At 34.7% G+C, this 21,347-nt stretch overlaps 3 protein-coding genes and 1 long non-coding RNA gene across 4 annotated transcripts; 2 read left to right on the forward strand and 2 right to left on the reverse strand.

Moving 5' to 3' along the window:
- Positions 1 to 3,948: 3,948 nt before the first annotated feature.
- LOC113500102 lies at positions 3,949 to 4,871 on the forward strand. The gene is made up of 2 exons (XR_003401166.1): positions 3,949 to 4,043; positions 4,754 to 4,871. It is a non-coding gene; the product is annotated as an uncharacterized LOC113500102 (long non-coding RNA).
- A 569-nt stretch (positions 4,872 to 5,440) lies between these two features.
- LOC113500101 (kappaPI-actitoxin-Avd3c-like) lies at positions 5,441 to 7,194 on the forward strand. The gene is made up of 3 exons (XM_026880776.1): positions 5,441 to 5,722; positions 6,478 to 6,532; positions 7,067 to 7,194. The coding sequence occupies exons 1-3, from the start codon at positions 5,662 to 5,664 to the stop codon at positions 7,176 to 7,178; spliced, it is 228 nt and encodes a 75-aa protein (XP_026736577.1). The 5' UTR covers positions 5,441 to 5,661; the 3' UTR covers positions 7,179 to 7,194.
- A 4,088-nt stretch (positions 7,195 to 11,282) lies between these two features.
- LOC113500342 (kappaPI-actitoxin-Avd3c-like) lies at positions 11,283 to 12,855 on the reverse strand. The gene is made up of 3 exons (XM_026881097.1): positions 12,750 to 12,855; positions 11,944 to 11,998; positions 11,283 to 11,410 (listed from the first exon to the last, which is right to left on the reverse strand). Exons 1-3 carry the CDS (start codon positions 12,808 to 12,810, stop codon positions 11,299 to 11,301), a joined length of 228 nt encoding a protein of 75 aa, XP_026736898.1. The 5' UTR covers positions 12,811 to 12,855; the 3' UTR covers positions 11,283 to 11,298.
- A 730-nt stretch (positions 12,856 to 13,585) lies between these two features.
- On the reverse strand, positions 13,586 to 17,500 carry LOC113500341 (kunitz-type serine protease inhibitor long epsilon-dendrotoxin Arg55-like). Its single transcript, XM_026881096.1, has 3 exons — positions 17,335 to 17,500; positions 14,424 to 14,478; positions 13,586 to 13,716 (listed from the first exon to the last, which is right to left on the reverse strand). The coding sequence occupies exons 1-3, from the start codon at positions 17,462 to 17,464 to the stop codon at positions 13,605 to 13,607; spliced, it is 297 nt and encodes a 98-aa protein (XP_026736897.1). The 5' UTR covers positions 17,465 to 17,500; the 3' UTR covers positions 13,586 to 13,604.
- Positions 17,501 to 21,347: the final 3,847 nt, after the last annotated feature.

A 21,347-nucleotide genomic window follows, 5' to 3' on the forward strand; every position in this document is an offset into this window, starting at 1 on the left:
AAATCTGTATAAAAAGAAGTAATCCTAAGTTTAACTTTAGCCACTTAGCAGCTTAGCTAAGTTCCATTAAAGTACTCTAAAGATTAAGAGCTGATAATACCAAACTAATAAAATAGCGTTGTAACGTGCGACGTTCAATGTCGAACAGACAAAAGGTCACAAATTCGACCCCCAAATCGCAAAACAATTTTATAACAACTTGTCACTGTCTATTTGCAAGGTAAGGCTAAATTAATGTTTTACGTCTAATAATAATATCGTGTCTCTAAATCTTTGGCGATCTCCAGCATTGTTATGAACCTTGTACAAAGGTAAAACTTCATTCTTAGAGTCTTTGGACCTCTAGGGAGCAATAACAGATACGACAAGAGAGATAAACAAAAAGGGAAAAACGCATCAGAAAGGAAACTTGTGGAAAAAATAATTTAAGTAAATAAAATTTAAAAATGTAATTATTAAGTTTAGTATTGTAGTAAATAAAGTATATTCAGCATATTTTAAATTAAACTATTAATTTAAATTTTAATTCTAATGTCTTTTCAAGCCGGGTCTCAATCAATCTTTTTATTAAGTCTATGGAAACAATAAAACCACTAAAATGCTGCATCACAAAAGAACGCCTACAAAATCGATGCGACGGTTTTTTCATGCCGTTGCAGGTAAGAAACGGAGCATATTATGCCGCTAATGTATTTCAAAGATCGATGTCTTGCGACCGGTGTGTCGGCAACCAATCATAATCCATATTTAGCTCCCTAGTGTGTTTGCCGTGCTTTCGAAGAGGTTTCATGATATTCTGTTAGACTAAATGTATGATGTATCTTAATGTAGAAGAATTATGCGAGATATTATGTATTTATAAATCAGGACTTAGTACGTTAGCCTTTAATCAGAGTAGACAAAAAAGACGTAAGTATACTTGATTTACTATTGCGGTCACAAACAGACGACCTTGACATGCCTAGGATCATATGAAGTATGGATAGTCAAATTAAAAGATCAAGTACCGAAACACTTCATACCAAAATGTGACCGACACCATCTTATTAAACTTTATTTTCTGCAGTTAGAGTTGAAAACCCATTGGCAAAGTATCATGCGTACATCGGAGCAAAACTTATCTCGCAAATGCAGATCATGTATCATCACAAATATAATCCAATCTTTCTTTGTATTAATAAATATTCTGTTCCCGAGTTGTATCACAACATCCATCTATAGTAATTGGATATTTCCGTTCTAGAACCCGTAAAAGACGGCTGCATCAGAATGCTGGTAACGTGCAAAGGTTATTACCGATATTAAAATATTACCTGCATTTTATAATAAAAATATAGGTTCATTTTGTGCTTAATAGAGTTTCAGGAACTTTTTTCTTGACGTGAAAAGAATTCTGATGTTTCAACGCATTTACATACTAATAGGACTGCACGTCAAGGGAAAAAGAACCTTATTGCGTGAAAATTTTAACATTGTATTTTCTATAAATACTTACGCTGTAAACATAAGGAATAAGGTCTAATTTTCGAAAAATATCTAAAATGCATTCACATTTAGTTGTAAAAAAATAAATATTACAGTGTCATACACATACAAAAGTGCTATCTCAGACAATTCAATAAAATTACAACAATCGAGATAATACAATTAAAATCTATTTAATTACAAATAACACAAAATATTAAATTAAACATTATTAAATTATAATCTTTTTAACATTACTTACAAACAATCATCATAGTGTGTTAGACACTACTTACACATTGTATCATGCGTTTTTGTGTTTAATAAATTCAGAAACCGTATAAAAACATTTGTCTAGTAACCACTTTTTAAGTTTGATTTTGAATTTGGATAATGGGAGTTCTCTAATTGATTTAGGAATTTTGTTAAAAATATGGATCGTCATGCAGCTACAGTTTTTTTTGTACAAAGTAGTTAGAATTCTCGGCAGAGCTAATTTTGTTATGTCGCGTGATTGGTACCTTTTATTATCATTCACTTTTTCAAACAACTGACTGTGCTTTTTAACAAATACTCCGATTTCATAAATATAAAGGCTACTTAAGGTTAATATATTTAATCTTCTAAATAGTGGTCTGCACGACTCTGTTGGACTAGCTCCACAGATAGCCCGGATACATTTTTTTTGAGATATGAATGCCCTACTGACTTCTGTAGAATTACCCCATAATATTAACCCATACCGGAGTACCGAACTTACATAACCGTGATACGCTAGTAAAGCCGTTTTTTCACAAGTAAGCTTTCTAATTTTCCGAAGGGCATAAACAAATTTATTTATACGAGAGCAGACACTCGCTACTTGAGCTTTCCAGTTCACATTTTTATCCAGTAACACTCCTAGAAATTTGGTTGTGTCCAATTCTTCTATGTTTTGTCCGCAGTATTCTAATTTAACACTTGAGGCCACACTATTATAATTTCGAAATTTTATTACTTTAGTCTTGGATATATTGGCTGTAAGGTTATTTTGATCGAGCCAACGCATAATATTTTCCACCGTATCATTCAAGATTCGCTTGTAATCAGATGTGGTGGTGAGATCAGGAACTATCACAGATATGTACAGTATAGTACAAAATAAATATTGAATACCCAGTATTAATTACAATAACTGACTCATATAAAATAGAAAATTGTCGTCGTTCTTCTTAATTATTAGTAAAAAATACCTTTTATGAAAATTAAATTGCATTGTATTTTTTTTTGCATTCTACGTCGATAATAGGTAATTATGGTTTCTTGTGCTACTTGCAAAATATTCGAAAACACTAAACATAAGATGCATAAATACATAGTTATTAATCAGTAGATAACCCTGTGAACTTTGTATCAGTTGCATACATAGGTATATTTGTGTCAAATATGAGAGAAAGTAATATCAAAATTAAAGGTTTTCATTTCAAGTACCTAGGTCGTTTACTAGGCACTTTCAAAACGATACAATAATGACACTCGTTGCTTGGTTCCAGAATGACAATCTTATTGAGAAGCACCGGCAAGAAACTCCATTAGATACTGTTTTAAAAATAAATATATACACAGTGTAAACATAGGATGTTGGTCCATCCGTTAGTCACCAGAATTAATCTGATAAAGCGTGATAGCCAAAAAGTTAAAAAAATACAGATGACGTTTTAAAGTGCTCACTGTAATCTAATAAATATATAGGTGTGCGTAATTGAACTCCGAAACAGCTCGTCCAATTCTCATGAAATTTTCCGTGCAAATTGGGTAGGTCTGAGAATCGGACAACATCCTATTTGATACCCTTTTTCACATGGCGTAGAAACTTTTTTTTGGGTCAGCTAGAAGATAATAAATATACAACATTAAATCAATTGCAGCAGTAGTTTGTATGGTCACGTCAATGGTCAATTGCTTTATTTGTGTTCGTTTTTCTTTATCTTATTTATACGGGCCCGCAAAGTCATGCGTCTGTCACTTACTTACCCAGTTTTTTTATAAACATTAATTGCAGCACAGCCATACAGCGAATGAATTTAATAATTTGTTGTGCACTATGTTTTGTTTGCTTTTGCACGTCGTACATAAATAAAGTCAAGTCGTCTTCACCTTGGCATTTAAAAACAATAATAATGCTTGTCTATGAATATCCCACAGTTGGGCTCTTAAAGTGTAGCGATGTTTTGAGCATTGATCACCACGCTAGCCCACAACGGTTTGGCGATGAGAAATTCTGTGAAATCCTGATATTTTCAGGGTAGCTTCAAATCCGTTGGCAATGCAGTTTACAACTATAAATAGGGGGTCCCCATTTTATCGTTGTAAATTGCCCTTTGAGGAGGTCAGATAGGCAGTCTCTCTGTAAAACACTGGTACTTAGCTGAGTCCGGTTAGACTGGAAGCCGACCCCAATATAGTTGGGAAAAGGCTAGGCCGATGATGATGATGTTAAAAAAAATATAGTAATATCTTACATTGTTCCATTTTCTTATCACAGATTCCAAATGCTTGCAACCTGCTGAGCCTGGAATTTGTCGAGCTGAGATTCCAAGGTGAGTTTATTTTGGTAATACTAAATTATTATTTTTTTACTAGTAATGCTTGTTTGGCTGTAAATATATATCCTGGGACAACTCACACACGGTTATCTGATCCCAAGCTAAGCAAAGTCACACAACATTTGTCCTGGGCGGGAATCGAACCCCGAACGACCTCCAGTATAGCAGTCAGGGTCACTAACCAGACCAACCGGCCCGGCAAGTTGGTGTCATGTTGGTAAATGTTGGTGTCATGTGCTTCCTTTGCCTGTAGAGAGCATCGCACCGTATATGATGTACCATGCACTTTCTATTCTGTTCCCACTGGGTATTTTCCTATGTAATGTTTTGTCTGACGGTTAGTCAGATTTGTTTTAGAATTATTAGAAAGTATAATAGTTTTCACCCATGTAGGGATGTGTCGATGTTTGCTCATCTCTCAGGCAAAAACCACAGCCCAGATTTAGACGAAAGTTGGTACACAGATAGTTTATAACCAGGATTAACACATAGGATAGTTTTATCCCGATTTTATGTTCCCGTGGGATTATTTTCGATTTAAGCGAACAACTAGTATATTGGTACCGTTGGATGCAGGTGGCAATGAACCGGTTGCTCTGGAGAACATATGGAGACGCCTATGTCTAGTAGTGGACTGCTATAGGCTGAGATGATGATGATGATGATGAACTAGTAGATTAATATACTTGTTTATTTCTTTTCAGATTCTACTTCAACAGTGAGACTGAAAAATGCGAACAATTCTTCTACGGCGGCTGTATGGGTAACAGTAACCGCTTCAAGACTATAGAAGAGTGCAAATCCGCTTGTCAATAAATATAACAGATCTAACATTCTTTTGTTTTTATTTTTTCTACTCATCTGCATAGCTTTATCCCAATATATATTGACTTCAAGGATAGGCGAGTGGTTGAGGTCAAAACGCTAAATCAACTGTGCGCGACGTACCGCGGGTTCGATACCCGTTTATGACAAGCATTTGTGTGACCCACGAATGCTTGTAGTGAGTATTTTTGTCTTTATGCATGTGATTCGTATGTTTGTGAAACGCGGCATAAGTTTAAATGAAAATAAAGACATTCCTATTCACAAAACATTACAAAGCCTTGGTAAAAAGATAACAATAAACAGATATGAAAAATACTAACTAGAATTGCGGTTAAGGAACCCTACAAAATATCGTGACGAACTAAGGATGTCCGATCGTTATCGATAATTCTGAATATCGATTTTAATTTTTGCGACATAGTAGGGTATCAACGGATATGTGGACGGCCTATTAAGCGATGGCAAGACGTTCTTAACGCTTACCGTATACCTATAATGTCTAATATGCAAAGCAAATTAATATAAATTACTTAAATAATAACATGATATTTTGATATATCGATTCTCATCGACTCGATAAACAGCTTATCGATATTAACAAAGGACATGCCTATTTCGAACTTTATAGTTTTTTACATATATGCAAAACGAAAAAATGTTATAATATATGCATAAGATGACCTTAAAGTTATCTTATAACAAGCCTATATATACCAGAGCTATATTTATTGTGCCTCAGTCTAGAAATAGGTTTTGAAGAATAAAGTGTGCCTAGGAAGAAACTATGAAACTGTTTTGTATTTTTGCTTTGCTATTTGGTGTCATTGCGATGATCGACGCTAGAGGTATGTTTAAAGCTTTTCATTTATTTAATATATAATTTCGTGTATTATATATTCGTCTCACTGTTGGGAGCAGGCATATTCCCGTATAGGGAGTATGATACTCTGGACGACACGATACCCCTTAGTCAGCCTGGTTGTCAGACTTGTTAGCTTCTGACTACCTGTAACGACTATCAAAGATGTATAAATAACAGCCGGGACAATAAATTTTACATGACATAAAATGGTCACCCATCTTTATGTATCTCGAGTAGCTTAACCTGTGATCGATCAACTTGTGCACTTAATGCTGTTTAGCCACGAGCTCTTTGCCGGTCCTTTTGTCTGTAATCTAATCTTACAAGTTGAAAGTTCTCGGTATGGATTTGACTTGATATTTTGTATGTAGGTATATGTATCTTGTGTGAAAAAGAAATATGGTGCCGATATGATGATGGACATACGATTCTGTAATAACCGTCTCAACTCCATCGAATTTTAATTCGTATAGGCCCTAATTTCGCTATCCACAATTTGTGCAGGATTGCAATTCTCATGATTGCAATTTGACACTATTCGCATCTTAGCATTTTGTCAACTCATTTTTTGAGCATTTATTGTTTTGAGAATGACTGTTCTGTCCCGTTAATGGTGAAATAGTAAATTTAATGACTATTTAAAATAGCACAATTGGGCCCCTGTTTTGTCTTGGGTTTGTTAATACCAACTCGCTTTCTTACTTATTTTTTTAAAGATAAAATTATATCTTGTTATAGATGCTAAATGCCTGCAACCTGTTGACCCTGGGATATGTCGAGGACAAATACCTGCGTAAGTAATCTTTAACTGTGAGTTCAAATAAACAAACAAACATCATGTTAATTTTCCTCCTATTCATTCCACAACTGCCATACAACGCCATCTATTGACGAAATAAGCAAAGCTATATGTGTTTACTAGATCACAGATTAACATATTGACATATTACTAAAAATATGCATGTTGCAGATAAATAACTCTCATATACAAATGACTGGGACCCACAATTTATCGAGCCTTAGATCGTAGAGTCATCTTTTGACTCATCCTGACTGCACGGATAGCCGAGTGGTTGAGGTGACCACTCACCCAAAGAGCACGACGTGTTAGGGGTTCGATCCGCGTAGGACAAGCATTTGTTATATCTACGAATGCTTGTTCTGAGTCTGGCTGTCTTTCACCGTCTGTCACATGCAATGGTTTGAATGTTTGTGAAGCCCCCGCGACACTTGGATTAAATTCCTTACCGTGGGGGTCGTTTTTTTTAAATATACTAATTTTTGAACCTATAGCTTAGCTTAAATATATAAATTCCCCTTTTTTCAGATACTACTTTAACAGTGAGACCGGAAATTGTGAGAAGTTCTTCTATGGCGGCTGTATGGGTAATAACAACCGTTTCACCAGTAAGGCAGAGTGCAATGCTGTTTGCAAATAAAAGACTAGAAATCTGACATCTTTCGTTTTCATTCTCTCGGCCAGAAGGCCTCGGTCCTCCACCCTGATTATCTACACCAGCCTCTAGCCAAATTACATTTCTACAATCGTTAACGCTTGTGTGTATTGAGATGACATGTCAAAGCCACGAGTCATGTCAAACTATCTGTGAACCAAATTTCGTCCAAATCCGTTCAGCGGTTTAAGAGTAACAAACATTATACTTACAAACTTTCGCTTTTATGATATTAGTAGGATGAAACACATTTGTACTGGTAAATGCATAAAGTGCAACGCAAATTGCGTTTACTGGCACAGTCTTATTCGCATCCTGAGTCAGCGCACACCTTGACAATGGCGGTATTGTACACCGTAGTGTAACAATAAAAATTTAAAATAATTTTTGACAACTAAAAAGTAAAACATGAGAGAGCTACTGAGAGAGTCTTGGCGTCATTTTTATGCGACCAAATGACAATTACCTAACGTTAAATAAAAAAAAGAATCAACAAAATGGGTTCATCCAGTCCGAAGATCAGAAGTAACAAAATACAGAAACATGTATTTAGAACCTCCCCCTGTTTGAATTCGGTTGGATAATGGGTTTTCAAAATAAAAATAACTAAAAGAATTTAAAAAAAAAATCTGTTTTAGGCATGGATATGATAAAATAATTATCTATACTCTATACTAATATATAAAGCTGAAGAGTTTGTTTGTTTGCTTGAACGCGCTAATCGCAGGAACTACTGGCCCAAATTGAAAAATTATTTTTGTGTTGAATAGACCATTCATCGAGGAAGGCTTTAGGCTAAAAAACCATCACGCATGATTATCCATAACATGAACTTGAAAAGGTCTTAGAAAGGAATCATAAAGTGTATTAATACATTTTGTAGTTCTTTTCTGCCTCTCCTTACCCCAATTCTACTATTTACAATTGCCGATGAATTAATGGAAATTGAATTCAATTTAACCCTATTATTATTCTCCTAAGCCTTATTTTCATTGAAAAATTTGGAAAATCATTGTATTGACACAGTTTTTCAAGTGTCAGTGTTCATCAATTTTCATCCAATTCAAATTCAATATAGTTATCCTAAGCAGTACCGTTTAGCTGCCAAAGCCACCAGGACTCAAACTCCATAATCGACCATTGTTCTTACCTATGTCGGGAGCAACCGCTGACAAAGTTTCAGTTTTTATAAAATAACGTAAGTCTGGCGTCCACGGGCTGTTAACCCATTGATATGCGAATATACGTTGACTCTAAAATATAAATAGGTTTAATATTATTCTAAATATTCCATAGCCCTCGAAGATGAATAAATTTCCCTGTTTTTTCCTCATCTTCCATTGTATCTTCGCTCCTATTAGTCGCAGCGTGGTATGTAGCCTAAAACCTTCCTCGATGAATGGTCTATTTAACACAAAAATATTTATTCAATTTGAACCATGTTCCTGAGATTAGCGCGTTCAAACAAACAAACACACTCTTCAGCTTTATATATTAGTATAGAGTATAGATTTATGAAACATAATTATAAAAAAATACTTTTAAAATATTTTTATGGCTATATGTCTATTCATACGAATCGCCGCGTTTTGCGAGTCAGACTCTCACTTGCATAGTTTCATACACATATTTAAATAAGTCGTTTGACGTCAAGTAGGATTCCAATCGGAATGCAATCTCGCTCTCAAATGGCTCAGTTCCGTTCAAAGATGAACACTGAAAAATGTGTTAAAACATGCTTACTGTGTGTACAGAAACATGCTTCCGGAGAATAAAGGATGGGAGACTGTCACACCGAACTGTAGCACATACATATAAGTAAGTTAACAATAAAAAAAATGTTGTTTAAACTCTCCCGCCTAAAGGAATATAATCTTTGTGCCGCAGAAGGGTTCACAAACATTTAAGTCACATGCACAAAGACACTCAGACACATGATTTGTGGAACACGCAAATAACTGTCCTATTGGGGATCGAACACGCGACACGTTGGAATAAATAAGTTGGGTGTGGTAACCTCAACCACTCGGCTATCCAAACACATTTCTGCCAGTTCGCCTCGCTCGCCGTCGGCTCTTGATTAAGCACTCCGGTTGAGTCCAAAACCGGAGTAAACCGTTATCAAATAAACAATGTTATAAATCGAAATCTCTTACAAACAAATCGGTCTAGTGCGAGTCCGTTGTGTCCGCTGAGTGCGGTTCCGTATCATTAAAGTTATGTCAACAGCATAAAACATGTTTTAGAATTCCGTAACCAAGGATTAAAAATATAACCCTATTAGTCGTATTACTGAGGCAACGCTGATTAAAATAATGTATTTTCTTGTATATGATTCATATTCATATTTATATATTTATTTGCATTCCATAATGTTACAAATGATGTTACAGAGGCTTAAAGCTAGGTACAATGTTATGGACCCTGTTAGGGCACAGCAAAAGAAGGCATTACAAATTTATATTACATAATATTTCAATAATATATAAAATACTAGCTGACCCAGCAAACGTTGTTTTGCCGAACTTTTTTTCTAGTTGTATGTATTTTTAATGCCAAATTATAAAAAATAAAATATTTTTTTTGAAAAATAGATGTTGTTCTATTCTCAGACCTACCCAATATGTACACAAAATTTCATAAGAATCGGTCGAACCGTTTCGGAGGAGTACGGTAACTAACATCGTGACACGGGAATTTTATATATTAGATTAATTATATGCTATAAGTTAGTAGGTTATTTTTAATTTAGAATATTTAATGATTCAGTAATATGAAACTACGCTATGGTTTTTTCTAAGTACTCATTGACGCTATAGTAAATGACGAATCAACTTTTTAACATGCAACAAACATTTTTACAGCCTTGTACTAAATATTTATACATGTATTAGGTAAATCAGGCCGTTGACTTGCCCACGAATGACCTACTTACGTATTCATACATGTTTGTTTACATTAAGATATCACCAAGACAGCCACTGTAGCAGTGTGATGATTGCTTAACTTTTCATTTATAATCATGACATATAATTCTACTGTACGCATGTCGCTGAATTCCTCCTAAACAGCTGGACCGATTTGGATGTTTTTTGCTAATTTTGACTTTGATTCACGTATCAGTCCAACTGAACGAAGATTGCTGTTTTAATTAGTTCATATTTAAAACTAGCTGTTGCCCGCAACTTCGTTCCCGTGGGTAGAAGATATAAATTATGATTTATACCTGCAATATTTTTTTCACATTTGCCATTTTATCTTCGCTCTTATTAGTCGCAGCGTGATGGTTTTTTAGCCTAAAGCCTTCCTCGATGAATGGTCTATTCAACACAAAAATAATTTTTCAATTTGGGCCAGTAGTTCCTGCGATTAGCGCGTTCAAGCAAACAAACAAACTCTTCAGCTTTATATATTAGTATAGAGTATAGATAATTATTTTATCATATCCATGCCTAAAACAGATTTTTTTTTAAATTCTTTTAGTTATTTTTATTTTGAAAACCCATTATCCAACCGAATTCAAACAGGGGGAGGTTCTAAATACATGTTTCTGTATTTTGTTACTTCTGATCTTCGGACTGGATGAACCCATTTTGTTGATTCTTTTTTTTATTTAACGTTAGGTAATTGTCATTTGGTCGCATAAAAATGACGCCAAGACTCTCTCAGTAGCTCTCTCATGTTTTACTTTTTAGTTGTCAAAAATTATTTTAAATTTTTTATTGTTACACTACGGTGTACAATACCGCCATTGTCAAGGTGTGCGCTGACTCAGGATGCGAATAAGACTGTGCCAGTAAACGCAATTTGCGTTGCACTTTATGCATTTACCAGTACAAATGTGTTTCATCCTACTAATATCATAAAAGCGAAAGTTTGTAAGTATAATGTTTGTTACTCTTAAACCGCTGAACGGATTTGGACGAAATTTGGTTCACAGATAGTTTGACATGACTCGTGGCTTTGACATGTCATCTCAATACACACAAGCGTTAACGATTGTAGAAATGTAATTTGGCTAGAGGCTGGTGTAGATAATCAGGGTGGAGGACCGAGGCCTTCTGGCCGAGAGAATGAAAACGAAAGATGTCAGATTTCTAGTCTTTTATTTGCAAACAGCATTGCACTCTGCCTTACTGGTGAAACGGTTGTTATTACCCATACAGCCGCCATAGAAGAACTTCTCACAATTTCCGGTCTCACTGTTAAAGTAGTATCTGAAAAAAGGGGAATTTATATATTTAAGCTAAGCTATAGGTTCAAAAATTAGTATATTTAAAAAAAACGACCCCCACGGTAAGGAATTTAATCCAAGTGTCGCGGGGCTTCACAAACATTCAAACCATTGCATGTGACAGACGGTGAAAGACAGCCAGACTCAGAACAAGCATTCGTAGATATAACAAATGCTTGTCCTACGCGGATCGAACCCCTAACACGTCGTGCTCTTTGGGTGAGTGGTCACCTCAACCACTCGGCTATCCGTGCAGTCAGGATGAGTCAAAAGATGACTCTACGATCTAAGGCTCGATAAATTGTGGGTCCCAGTCATTTGTATATGAGAGTTATTTATCTGCAACATGCATATTTTTAGTAATATGTCAATATGTTAATCTGTGATCTAGTAAACACATATAGCTTTGCTTATTTCGTCAATAGATGGCGTTGTATGGCAGTTGTGGAATGAATAGGAGGAAAATTAACATGATGTTTGTTTGTTTATTTGAACTCACAGTTAAAGATTACTTACGCAGGTATTTGTCCTCGACATATCCCAGGGTCAACAGGTTGCAGGCATTTAGCATCTATAACAAGATATAATTTTATCTTTAAAAAAATAAGTAAGAAAGCGAGTTGGTATTAACAAACCAAGACAAAACAGGGGCCCAATTGTGCTATTTTAAATAGTCATTAAATTTACTATTTCACCATTAACGGGACAGAACAGTCATTCTCAAACAATAAATGCTCAAAAAATGAGTTGACAAAATGCTAAGATGCGAATAGTGTCAAATTGCAATCATGAGAATTGCAATCCTGCACAAATTGTGGATAGCGAAATTAGGGCCTATACGAATTAAAATTCGATGGAGTTGAGACGGTTATTACAGAATCGTATGTCCATCATCATATCGGCACCATATTTCTTTTTCACACAAGATACATATACCTACATACAAAATATCAAGTCAAATCCATACCGAGAACTTTCAACTTGTAAGATTAGATTACAGACAAAAGGACCGGCAAAGAGCTCGTGGCTAAACAGCATTAAGTGCACAAGTTGATCGATCACAGGTTAAGCTACTCGAGATACATAAAGATGGGTGACCATTTTATGTCATGTAAAATTTATTGTCCCGGTGTTATTTATACATCTTTGATAGTCGTTACAGGTAGTCAGAAGCTAACAAGTCTGACAACCAGGCTGACTAAGGGGTATCGTGTCGTCCAGAGTATCATACTCCCTATACGGGAATATGCCTGCTCCAACAGTGAGACGAATATATAATACACGAAATTATATATTAAATAAATGAAAAGCTTTAAACATACCTCTAGCGTCGATCATCGCAATGACACCAAATAGCAAAGCAAAAATACAAAACAGTTTCATAGTTTCTTCCTAGGCACACTTTATTCTTCAAAACCTATTTCTAGACTGAGGCACAATAAATATAGCTCTGGTATATATAGCTTGTTATAAGATAACTTTAAGGTCATCTTATGCATATATTATAACATTTTTTCGTTTTGCATATATGTAAAAAACTATAAAGTTCGAAATAGGCATGTCCTTTGTTAATATCGATAAGCTGTTTATCGAGTCGATGAGAATCGATATATCAAAATATCATGTTATTATTTAAGTAATTTATATTAATTTGCTTTGCATATTAGACATTATAGGTATACGGTAAGCGTTAAGAACGTCTTGCCATCGCTTAATAGGCCGTCCACATATCCGTTGATACCCTACTATGTCGCAAAAATTAAAATCGATATTCAGAATTATCGATAACGATCGGACATCCTTAGTTCGTCACGATATTTTGTAGGGTTCCTTAACCGCAATTCTAGTTAGTATTTTTCATATCTGTTTATTGTTATCTTTTTACCAAGGCTTTGTAATGTTTTGTGAATAGGAATGTCTTTATTTTCATTTAAACTTATGCCGCGTTTCACAAACATACGAATCACATGCATAAAGACAAAAATACTCACTACAAGCATTCGTGGGTCACACAAATGCTTGTCATAAACGGGTATCGAACCCGCGTACGTCGCGCACAGTTGATTTAGCGTTTTGACCTCAACCACTCGCCTATCCTTGAAGTCAATATATATTGGGATAAAGCTATGCAGATGAGTAGAAAAAATAAAAACAAAAGAATGTTAGATCTGTTATATTTATTGACAAGCGGATTTGCACTCTTCTATAGTCTTGAAGCGGTTACTGTTACCCATACAGCCGCCGTAGAAGAATTGTTCGCATTTTTCAGTCTCACTGTTGAAGTAGAATCTGAAAAGAAATAAACAAGTATATTAATCTACTAGTTCATCATCATCATCATCATCTCAGCCTATAGCAGTCCACTACTAGACATAGGCGTCTCCATATGTTCTCCAGAGCAACCGGTTCATTGCCACCTGCATCCAACGGTACCAATATACTAGTTGTTCGCTTAAATCGAAAATAATCCCACGGGAACATAAAATCGGGATAAAACTATCCTATGTGTTAATCCTGGTTATAAACTATCTGTGTACCAACTTTCGTCTAAATCTGGGCTGTGGTTTTTGCCTGAGAGATGAGCAAACATCGACACATCCCTACATGGGTGAAAACTATTATACTTTCTAATAATTCTAAAACAAATCTGACTAACCGTCAGACAAAACATTACATAGGAAAATACCCAGTGGGAACAGAATAGAAAGTGCATGGTACATCATATACGGTGCGATGCTCTCTACAGGCAAAGGAAGCACATGACACCAACATTTACCAACATGACACCAACTTGCCGGGCCGGTTGGTCTGGTTAGTGACCCTGACTGCTATACTGGAGGTCGTTCGGGGTTCGATTCCCGCCCAGGACAAATGTTGTGTGACTTTGCTTAGCTTGGATCAGATAACCGGTGTGAGTTGTCCCAGGATATATATTACAGCCAAACAAGCATTACTAGTAAAAAAATAATAATTTAGTATTACCAAAATAAACTCACCTTGGAATCTCAGCTCGACAAATTCCAGGCTCAGCAGGTTGCAAGCATTTGGAATCTGTGATAAGAAAATGGAACAATGTAAGATATTACTATATTTTTTTTAACATCATCATCATCGGCCTAGCCTTTTCCCAACTATATTGGGGTCGGCTTCCAGTCTAACCGGACTCAGCTAAGTACCAGTGTTTTACAGAGAGACTGCCTATCTGACCTCCTCAAAGGGCAATTTACAACGATAAAATGGGGACCCCCTATTTATAGTTGTAAACTGCATTGCCAACGGATTTGAAGCTACCCTGAAAATATCAGGATTTCACAGAATTTCTCATCGCCAAACCGTTGTGGGCTAGCGTGGTGATCAATGCTCAAAACATCGCTACACTTTAAGAGCCCAACTGTGGGATATTCATAGACAAGCATTATTATTGTTTTTAAATGCCAAGGTGAAGACGACTTGACTTTATTTATGTACGACGTGCAAAAGCAAACAAAACATAGTGCACAACAAATTATTAAATTCATTCGCTGTATGGCTGTGCTGCAATTAATGTTTATAAAAAAACTGGGTAAGTAAGTGACAGACGCATGACTTTGCGGGCCCGTATAAATAAGATAAAGAAAAACGAACACAAATAAAGCAATTGACCATTGACGTGACCATACAAACTACTGCTGCAATTGATTTAATGTTGTATATTTATTATCTTCTAGCTGACCCAAAAAAAAGTTTCTACGCCATGTGAAAAGGGTATCAAATAGGATGTTGTCCGATTCTCAGACCTACCCAATTTGCACGGAAAATTTCATGAGAATTGGACGAGCTGTTTCGGAGTTCAATTACGCACACCTATATATTTATTAGATTACAGTGAGCACTTTAAAACGTCATCTGTATTTTTTTAACTTTTTGGCTATCACGCTTTATCAGATTAATTCTGGTGACTAACGGATGGACCAACATCCTATGTTTACACTGTGTATATATTTATTTTTAAAACAGTATCTAATGGAGTTTCTTGCCGGTGCTTCTCAATAAGATTGTCATTCTGGAACCAAGCAACGAGTGTCATTATTGTATCGTTTTGAAAGTGCCTAGTAAACGACCTAGGTACTTGAAATGAAAACCTTTAATTTTGATATTACTTTCTCTCATATTTGACACAAATATACCTATGTATGCAACTGATACAAAGTTCACAGGGTTATCTACTGATTAATAACTATGTATTTATGCATCTTATGTTTAGTGTTTTCGAATATTTTGCAAGTAGCACAAGAAACCATAATTACCTATTATCGACGTAGAATGCAAAAAAAAATACAATGCAATTTAATTTTCATAAAAGGTATTTTTTACTAATAATTAAGAAGAACGACGACAATTTTCTATTTTATATGAGTCAGTTATTGTAATTAATACTGGGTATTCAATATTTATTTTGTACTATACTGTACATATCTGTGATAGTCCTGATCTCACCACCACATCTGATTACAAGCGAATCTTGAATGATACGGTGGAAAATATTATGCGTTGGCTCGATCAAAATAACCTTACAGCCAATATATCCAAGACTAAAGTAATAAAATTTCGAAATTATAATAGTGTGGCCTCAAGTGTTAAATTAGAATACTGCGGACAAAACATAGAAGAATTGGACACAACCAAATTTCTAGGAGTGTTACTGGATAAAAATGTGAACTGGAAAGCTCAAGTAGCGAGTGTCTGCTCTCGTTATAAATAAATTTGTTTATGCCCTTCGGAAAATTAGAAAGCTTACTTGTGAAAAAACGGCTTTACTAGCGTATCACGGTTATGTTAAGTTCGGTACTCCGGTATGGGTTAATATTATGGGGTAATTCTACAGAAGTCAGTAGGGCATTCATATCTCAAAAAAATGTATCCGGGCTATCTGTGGAGCTAGTCCAACAGAGTCGTGCAGACCACTATTTAGAAGATTAAATATATTAACCTTAAGTAGCCTTTATATTTATGAAATCGGAGTATTTGTTAAAAAGCACAGTCAGTTGTTTGAAAAAGTGAATGATAATAAAAGGTACCAATCACGCGACATAACAAAATTAGCTCTGCCGAGAATTCTAACTACTTTGTACAAAAAAAACTGTAGCTGCATGACGATCCATATTTTTAACAAAATTCCTAAATCAATTAGAGAACTCCCATTATCCAAATTCAAAATCAAACTTAAAAAGTGGTTACTAGACAAATGTTTTTATACGGTTTCTGAATTTATTAAACACAAAAACGCATGATACAATGTGTAAGTAGTGTCTAACACACTATGATGATTGTTTGTAAGTAATGTTAAAAAGATTATAATTTAATAATGTTTAATTTAATATTTTGTGTTATTTGTAATTAAATAGATTTTAATTGTATTATCTCGATTGTTGTAATTTTATTGAATTGTCTGAGATAGCACTTTTGTATGTGTATGACACTGTAATATTTATTTTTTATTTTATGTCAATGTAGTATGTACCAGTGTCTACTCGAAATTTGCATACCGATTGAGCGGTGAGATATGCATGTACATTATGTAATTTACCAAAACACCTGTACCTAATACCGTGTCTCTGCAAATAAAGATTCTTATTCTATTCTTCTTATTCTTATTCTATACTAAAAACATAAATTACGCCCACAAATATAATATTAATAATTAATACCGCAATTGTACGTACAAGTTTAATTGCAAAAACATTTAAAATAAGTGTGACGCCACTTTTATGTATAATTAATTTTACTTAGTCGGTACCACAAAAATCCCTCTTTAAAACAGATTGTTCAGATAAGCTTAAAAAAAAACACTATTCACCTGACGAATAAAATACATTTTTAATTACTCACACCTAGTTGACATCCCTATTAACGAAAAATAAAACTTACCTCTAGCGTCGTTTAAGGCGAAGATCCCAAACATCAGAAAAACAAAAAATAACAGTTTCATTTTGGTACAACACAAACGCACAGTATTCTTCAAACCGCTTATCTTAACTGAGACACAATTATATCGCATTCGTATTTATATGCTCTCATATAATTTCAGGGTCATCTCTCGCATATATTACCTTTTTTATTGTTTTCTTAAGTATACTTTATTATCTTTTCATTCCATTTTATTATATCGATAAATTAAAGAAGTCATTTATGATGTCGATGTGCGGTGATCTCAGGATCTGCTGAATCGATTTTGATTGTTTTTTACTAATGAAAGCTACATTTTTATGGATATAGGCGATATGTTTATGAGTGTTAAGGCTAAATCAATATCAAAAGTTTTTAAGTTTATACTTCTTTTGTAAATACAAGAATACTATAAAAGATTTCTAACATAAAATTATTAACGTATGCATCAACAAAAAAAAGTGAGTGCATACAAAACTGGGGAAAATATATTAATATACACCGTGTTTTTTTTGTCGTCTTACAAAAACAGCCCAGTTCATGTATCCAATGACTAGAACACGTTCATGATAAAAAAATAGGTATTTATGAGATTTGAAAAAAAAAAATGCAATTTTTATTCAATATTATTATGCAATTCGTAGTTTTTTAGAAACACAGCTCTGTTGCGAGCGCGGTCCGAGCCTTGTAACAATGGTGAGGGGCGCGGGCGGCGGCATTTTATCATTTTTAAGAGTATATTTCAGATTTCTCTTGTTTAATTTTCTTCGTACTTATTATCTTAGTTGATGATAAAAAAAATAGAAATCGCGCCTAGGGGTATTTTACGTCGGATACATGAACTGGGCTGCTTTTGTAAGACGACTGAAAAATCACCGTGTATGTATTGACACAAGGATTCTAAATTATAGCCACTTATCAAACTGAGAAAATTTTATATAGTTTTCAATAGGAATGCCCTGTCTTTTAAACCGTTACGAATAACATTTTATTACCGATTAATCGATACAATTCTGAATCGAATTCATGTGAATCGATCAGTTAGAAATTGTTGAAATCATTTTTTGTACCATTTTTATTAAAGCGGCAAAGTTTGTGATTTTGTGACTTAGTACTGTAACGGAGAAACTCAGCATGTACAGAACCGATAGAAAAACGACTCGAGAAAATAACATATTTACTTCACACAATCATGTTTTCGTTTTGCCTGAGTTTGTTAGCTTCAACTCGTGCATTTATCAATGGCTAAACAACACTGAACATTTTAGAAACCTCTTAAAACAATTCTTTAGCTATTATGAAAGTGAAACAGTACACTACACAGCGTAGAGCGTCTAGTGATTAGTGGCCCTGACTAATACCTACACTTGTCGTTGGTTCGATTCCCACCCACGACATTGTTTGTGTGATAAGCACAATCGTTTGTTGTGAGTCTGGGTGTAATTTATCTGTCATATATTATGCATGTATTTAGAAACATATAAGAATGTTTATCAGTTGTCTAGTACTCATAATAAAAGCTTTGCTTAGTTTGAGACTAGATGGCGTTGTGTGAAGGTGTGGATTATTTATTACTAGCTGTTGGCCGCGACTTTGTTAGAATAAGTTAGAATTTTCCCCATTTAAGCGCAAAAAATGTGTTTTTTTACGACCTCACATTAGAAACCTCAAAAATTGTAGCCTATGTGTTATTCTTATGTATAAGCTATATTGTGGTAAAGTTTCATTAAAATCCATTCAGTAGTTTTTACGTGAAAGAGTAACAAACATCCATACATCCATACTTACAAACTTTCGCCTTTATAATAGTAGTAGGATTCAGGTTATAAAGAAAAAAAACACGAAAAGAAGGTCATATTCGTTTTATTTTAATGACAAGCGGCTTCACATTCCTGTTTCGTTTCAAATCGGTTTTCATTTCCCATGCAACCTCCATAGACGAATTCTTCACATTTTCCTAAAGCTGAATCAAAGTGGTAACTGAAAACAGAGATCAATAATTATCATCTGTCTTTATAAATATGATACATCTATACTCTATACTAATATATAAAGCTGAAGAGTTTGTTTGTTTGTTTGTTTGAACGCGCTAATCTCAGGAACTACTGGTCCAAATTGAAAAATTATTTTTGTGTTGAATAGACCATTCATCGAGGAAGGCTTAAGGGTATAAACCATCACGCTGCGACTAATAGGAGCGAAGATACAATGGAAAATGTGAAAAAAATAGGGCAGGTATAAATCATAACTTATATCTTCTACCCACGGGGACGAAGTCGCGGGCAATAGCTAGTTGCAGTATAAAAGACTGCACGGATAGCCGAGTGGTTGAGGTCACCACGCCAAACCCAATGTGCGCGACGTGTCGCGGGCTCAATCCCCGCGTAGGACAAGCGTTTGTGTGATCCACGAATGCTTTAACTGAGTCTGGGCGTGTTTGTGCATGTGAATTGTATTTTTGAGAAACCCCAAGCGATACAAGGATTAAATTCCTTACTGCGGGAATCGTTTTTTTTAAAGAAAAGAAAGTCAACGGATAGAAAACTTCAAATATATGGAAATGACATAACATTTCAACAAGTGATGTGGCTTTTTCAAAACATATCCTGCACTTAAAAATGTGTTCCCTGTGTCGCGGGGGGTTTCTGAAACATTCAAGTCACATGCACAAAGACACCCAGAGTCAGGACAAGCATTCGTGGATCACACAAACGCTTGTCCTATGAGTTGATCTAACCAACGATTGGCTTGGCGATCTCAAGCTCGGCTATACGTGCATTCTATGTTTAGCATTTGTTACATTTTGACGCCAGTATTGCTGAACTAATTTAGATGTGCGTCATTACTTACCGCACTATATTTCCAAAACATAATCCAGGATCTGCTGCTTTAAGACATCTGCCTTCTGTAACGAGAAAAAGAAACGCAAAATTAAAACGATTTAAATATGTAATACAGATATATTTAATGTTTGAAAGAAAACAGAGATAAAATCATTTCCTCTTAATGTAGAAGGTATTGACTTTCTTTTTTCTTCGGCAAAAATGTTTTGTTTTCCTAATTAGTTTTCCTAAAGAACATGCAGAACAAGCATTTATGAATTACAAAATATTCATCCTATACGGGGATCGAACCCGCAACACAGTACACAAACACAAATAAAGAAAAACGTTTTTTACAATATTTTGTTTAAAAACAATGTACAGAACTATGTCATTAAAACCTTCTTTTTCTTTCTTCTTCTTCTCCTTTATACATAAAAGTGAATTGCTGTTCATTAGTCTCGCTAAAACTCGAGAACGGCTGAACCGATTTGATTTATATTATTTATTAGTCTTTAAATATTCGTGAAAGTCAAGGGAAGGTTTAAACGGTGAAAAATATATAAAAAAAATGTATTTATATATGCATTATTATCATCGACTGTTAGGAGTTACGTATAGTTCGCCGGGACAGCTAGTAAACAATAAAAATGGCGTTATCAAATTAAATTAATTGTTTATAAACATACCTCTTGCGTGACCCAGGACGATAACCCCAAGTAAAAATAAAAAGAAATAAAATAATTTCATTATCACAAATTCTAAGTACTGTTTTGTATCAAGTCTCTTAACTGAATAACAATATATTATGATTTCTCGCGTATATGTATATTCCTATAAAGATGTTTTCCAGGGCCGTATTGACTAGGTGTATATTTATTTTGTTTTAGCAAACGAATATTGAAACGGATAGGACGAGAGATGAGAAGGTTTTTGGTTCCGTATATGATAAATATTTTAAGTATTTGCCTGGACTGTTGGTGATAGTAGATGGCCTTTGATTGCTATACCAGAGATCGTAGGTTCGATTCTCAGCTAAGAAAGTGTTAAAAATTGTGATAAGTATGATCGTTTGTTCTGTTTTTTTTAAGGAATAGAAATAAGTACGTTTGTATTGACAGTACAAGTTTTATTTAGTTTGATACTAAATGGCATGGTGTTAAATCTGTTTAA

This window comes from Trichoplusia ni, chromosome 13 (genome assembly GCF_003590095.1).
Source record: "Trichoplusia ni isolate ovarian cell line Hi5 chromosome 13, tn1, whole genome shotgun sequence".
In the NCBI taxonomy this organism is placed as follows: Eukaryota; Metazoa; Arthropoda; class Insecta; order Lepidoptera; family Noctuidae; genus Trichoplusia; species Trichoplusia ni.

Coding starts and splice junctions, on each gene's coding strand:
- LOC113500341 (XM_026881096.1), bottom strand. CDS start 17,464: ATGCGATATAATTGTGTCTCAGTTAAGATAAGCGGTTTGAAGAATACT. Junction 14,479..17,334: donor CGCCTTAAACGACGCTAGAG/GTAAGTTTTATT, acceptor TTCTTATCACAG/ATTCCAAATGCTTGCAACCT. Junction 13,717..14,423: donor TGTCGAGCTGAGATTCCAAG/GTGAGTTTATTT, acceptor ATTTCTTTTCAG/ATTCTACTTCAACAGTGAGA.
- LOC113500101 (XM_026880776.1), top strand. CDS start 5,662: ATGAAACTGTTTTGTATTTTTGCTTTGCTATTTGGTGTCATTGCGATG. Junction 5,723..6,477: donor TGCGATGATCGACGCTAGAG/GTATGTTTAAAG, acceptor ATCTTGTTATAG/ATGCTAAATGCCTGCAACCT. Junction 6,533..7,066: donor TGTCGAGGACAAATACCTGC/GTAAGTAATCTT, acceptor CCCTTTTTTCAG/ATACTACTTTAACAGTGAGA.
- LOC113500342 (XM_026881097.1), bottom strand. CDS start 12,810: ATGAAACTGTTTTGTATTTTTGCTTTGCTATTTGGTGTCATTGCGATG. Junction 11,999..12,749: donor TGCGATGATCGACGCTAGAG/GTATGTTTAAAG, acceptor ATCTTGTTATAG/ATGCTAAATGCCTGCAACCT. Junction 11,411..11,943: donor TGTCGAGGACAAATACCTGC/GTAAGTAATCTT, acceptor CCCTTTTTTCAG/ATACTACTTTAACAGTGAGA.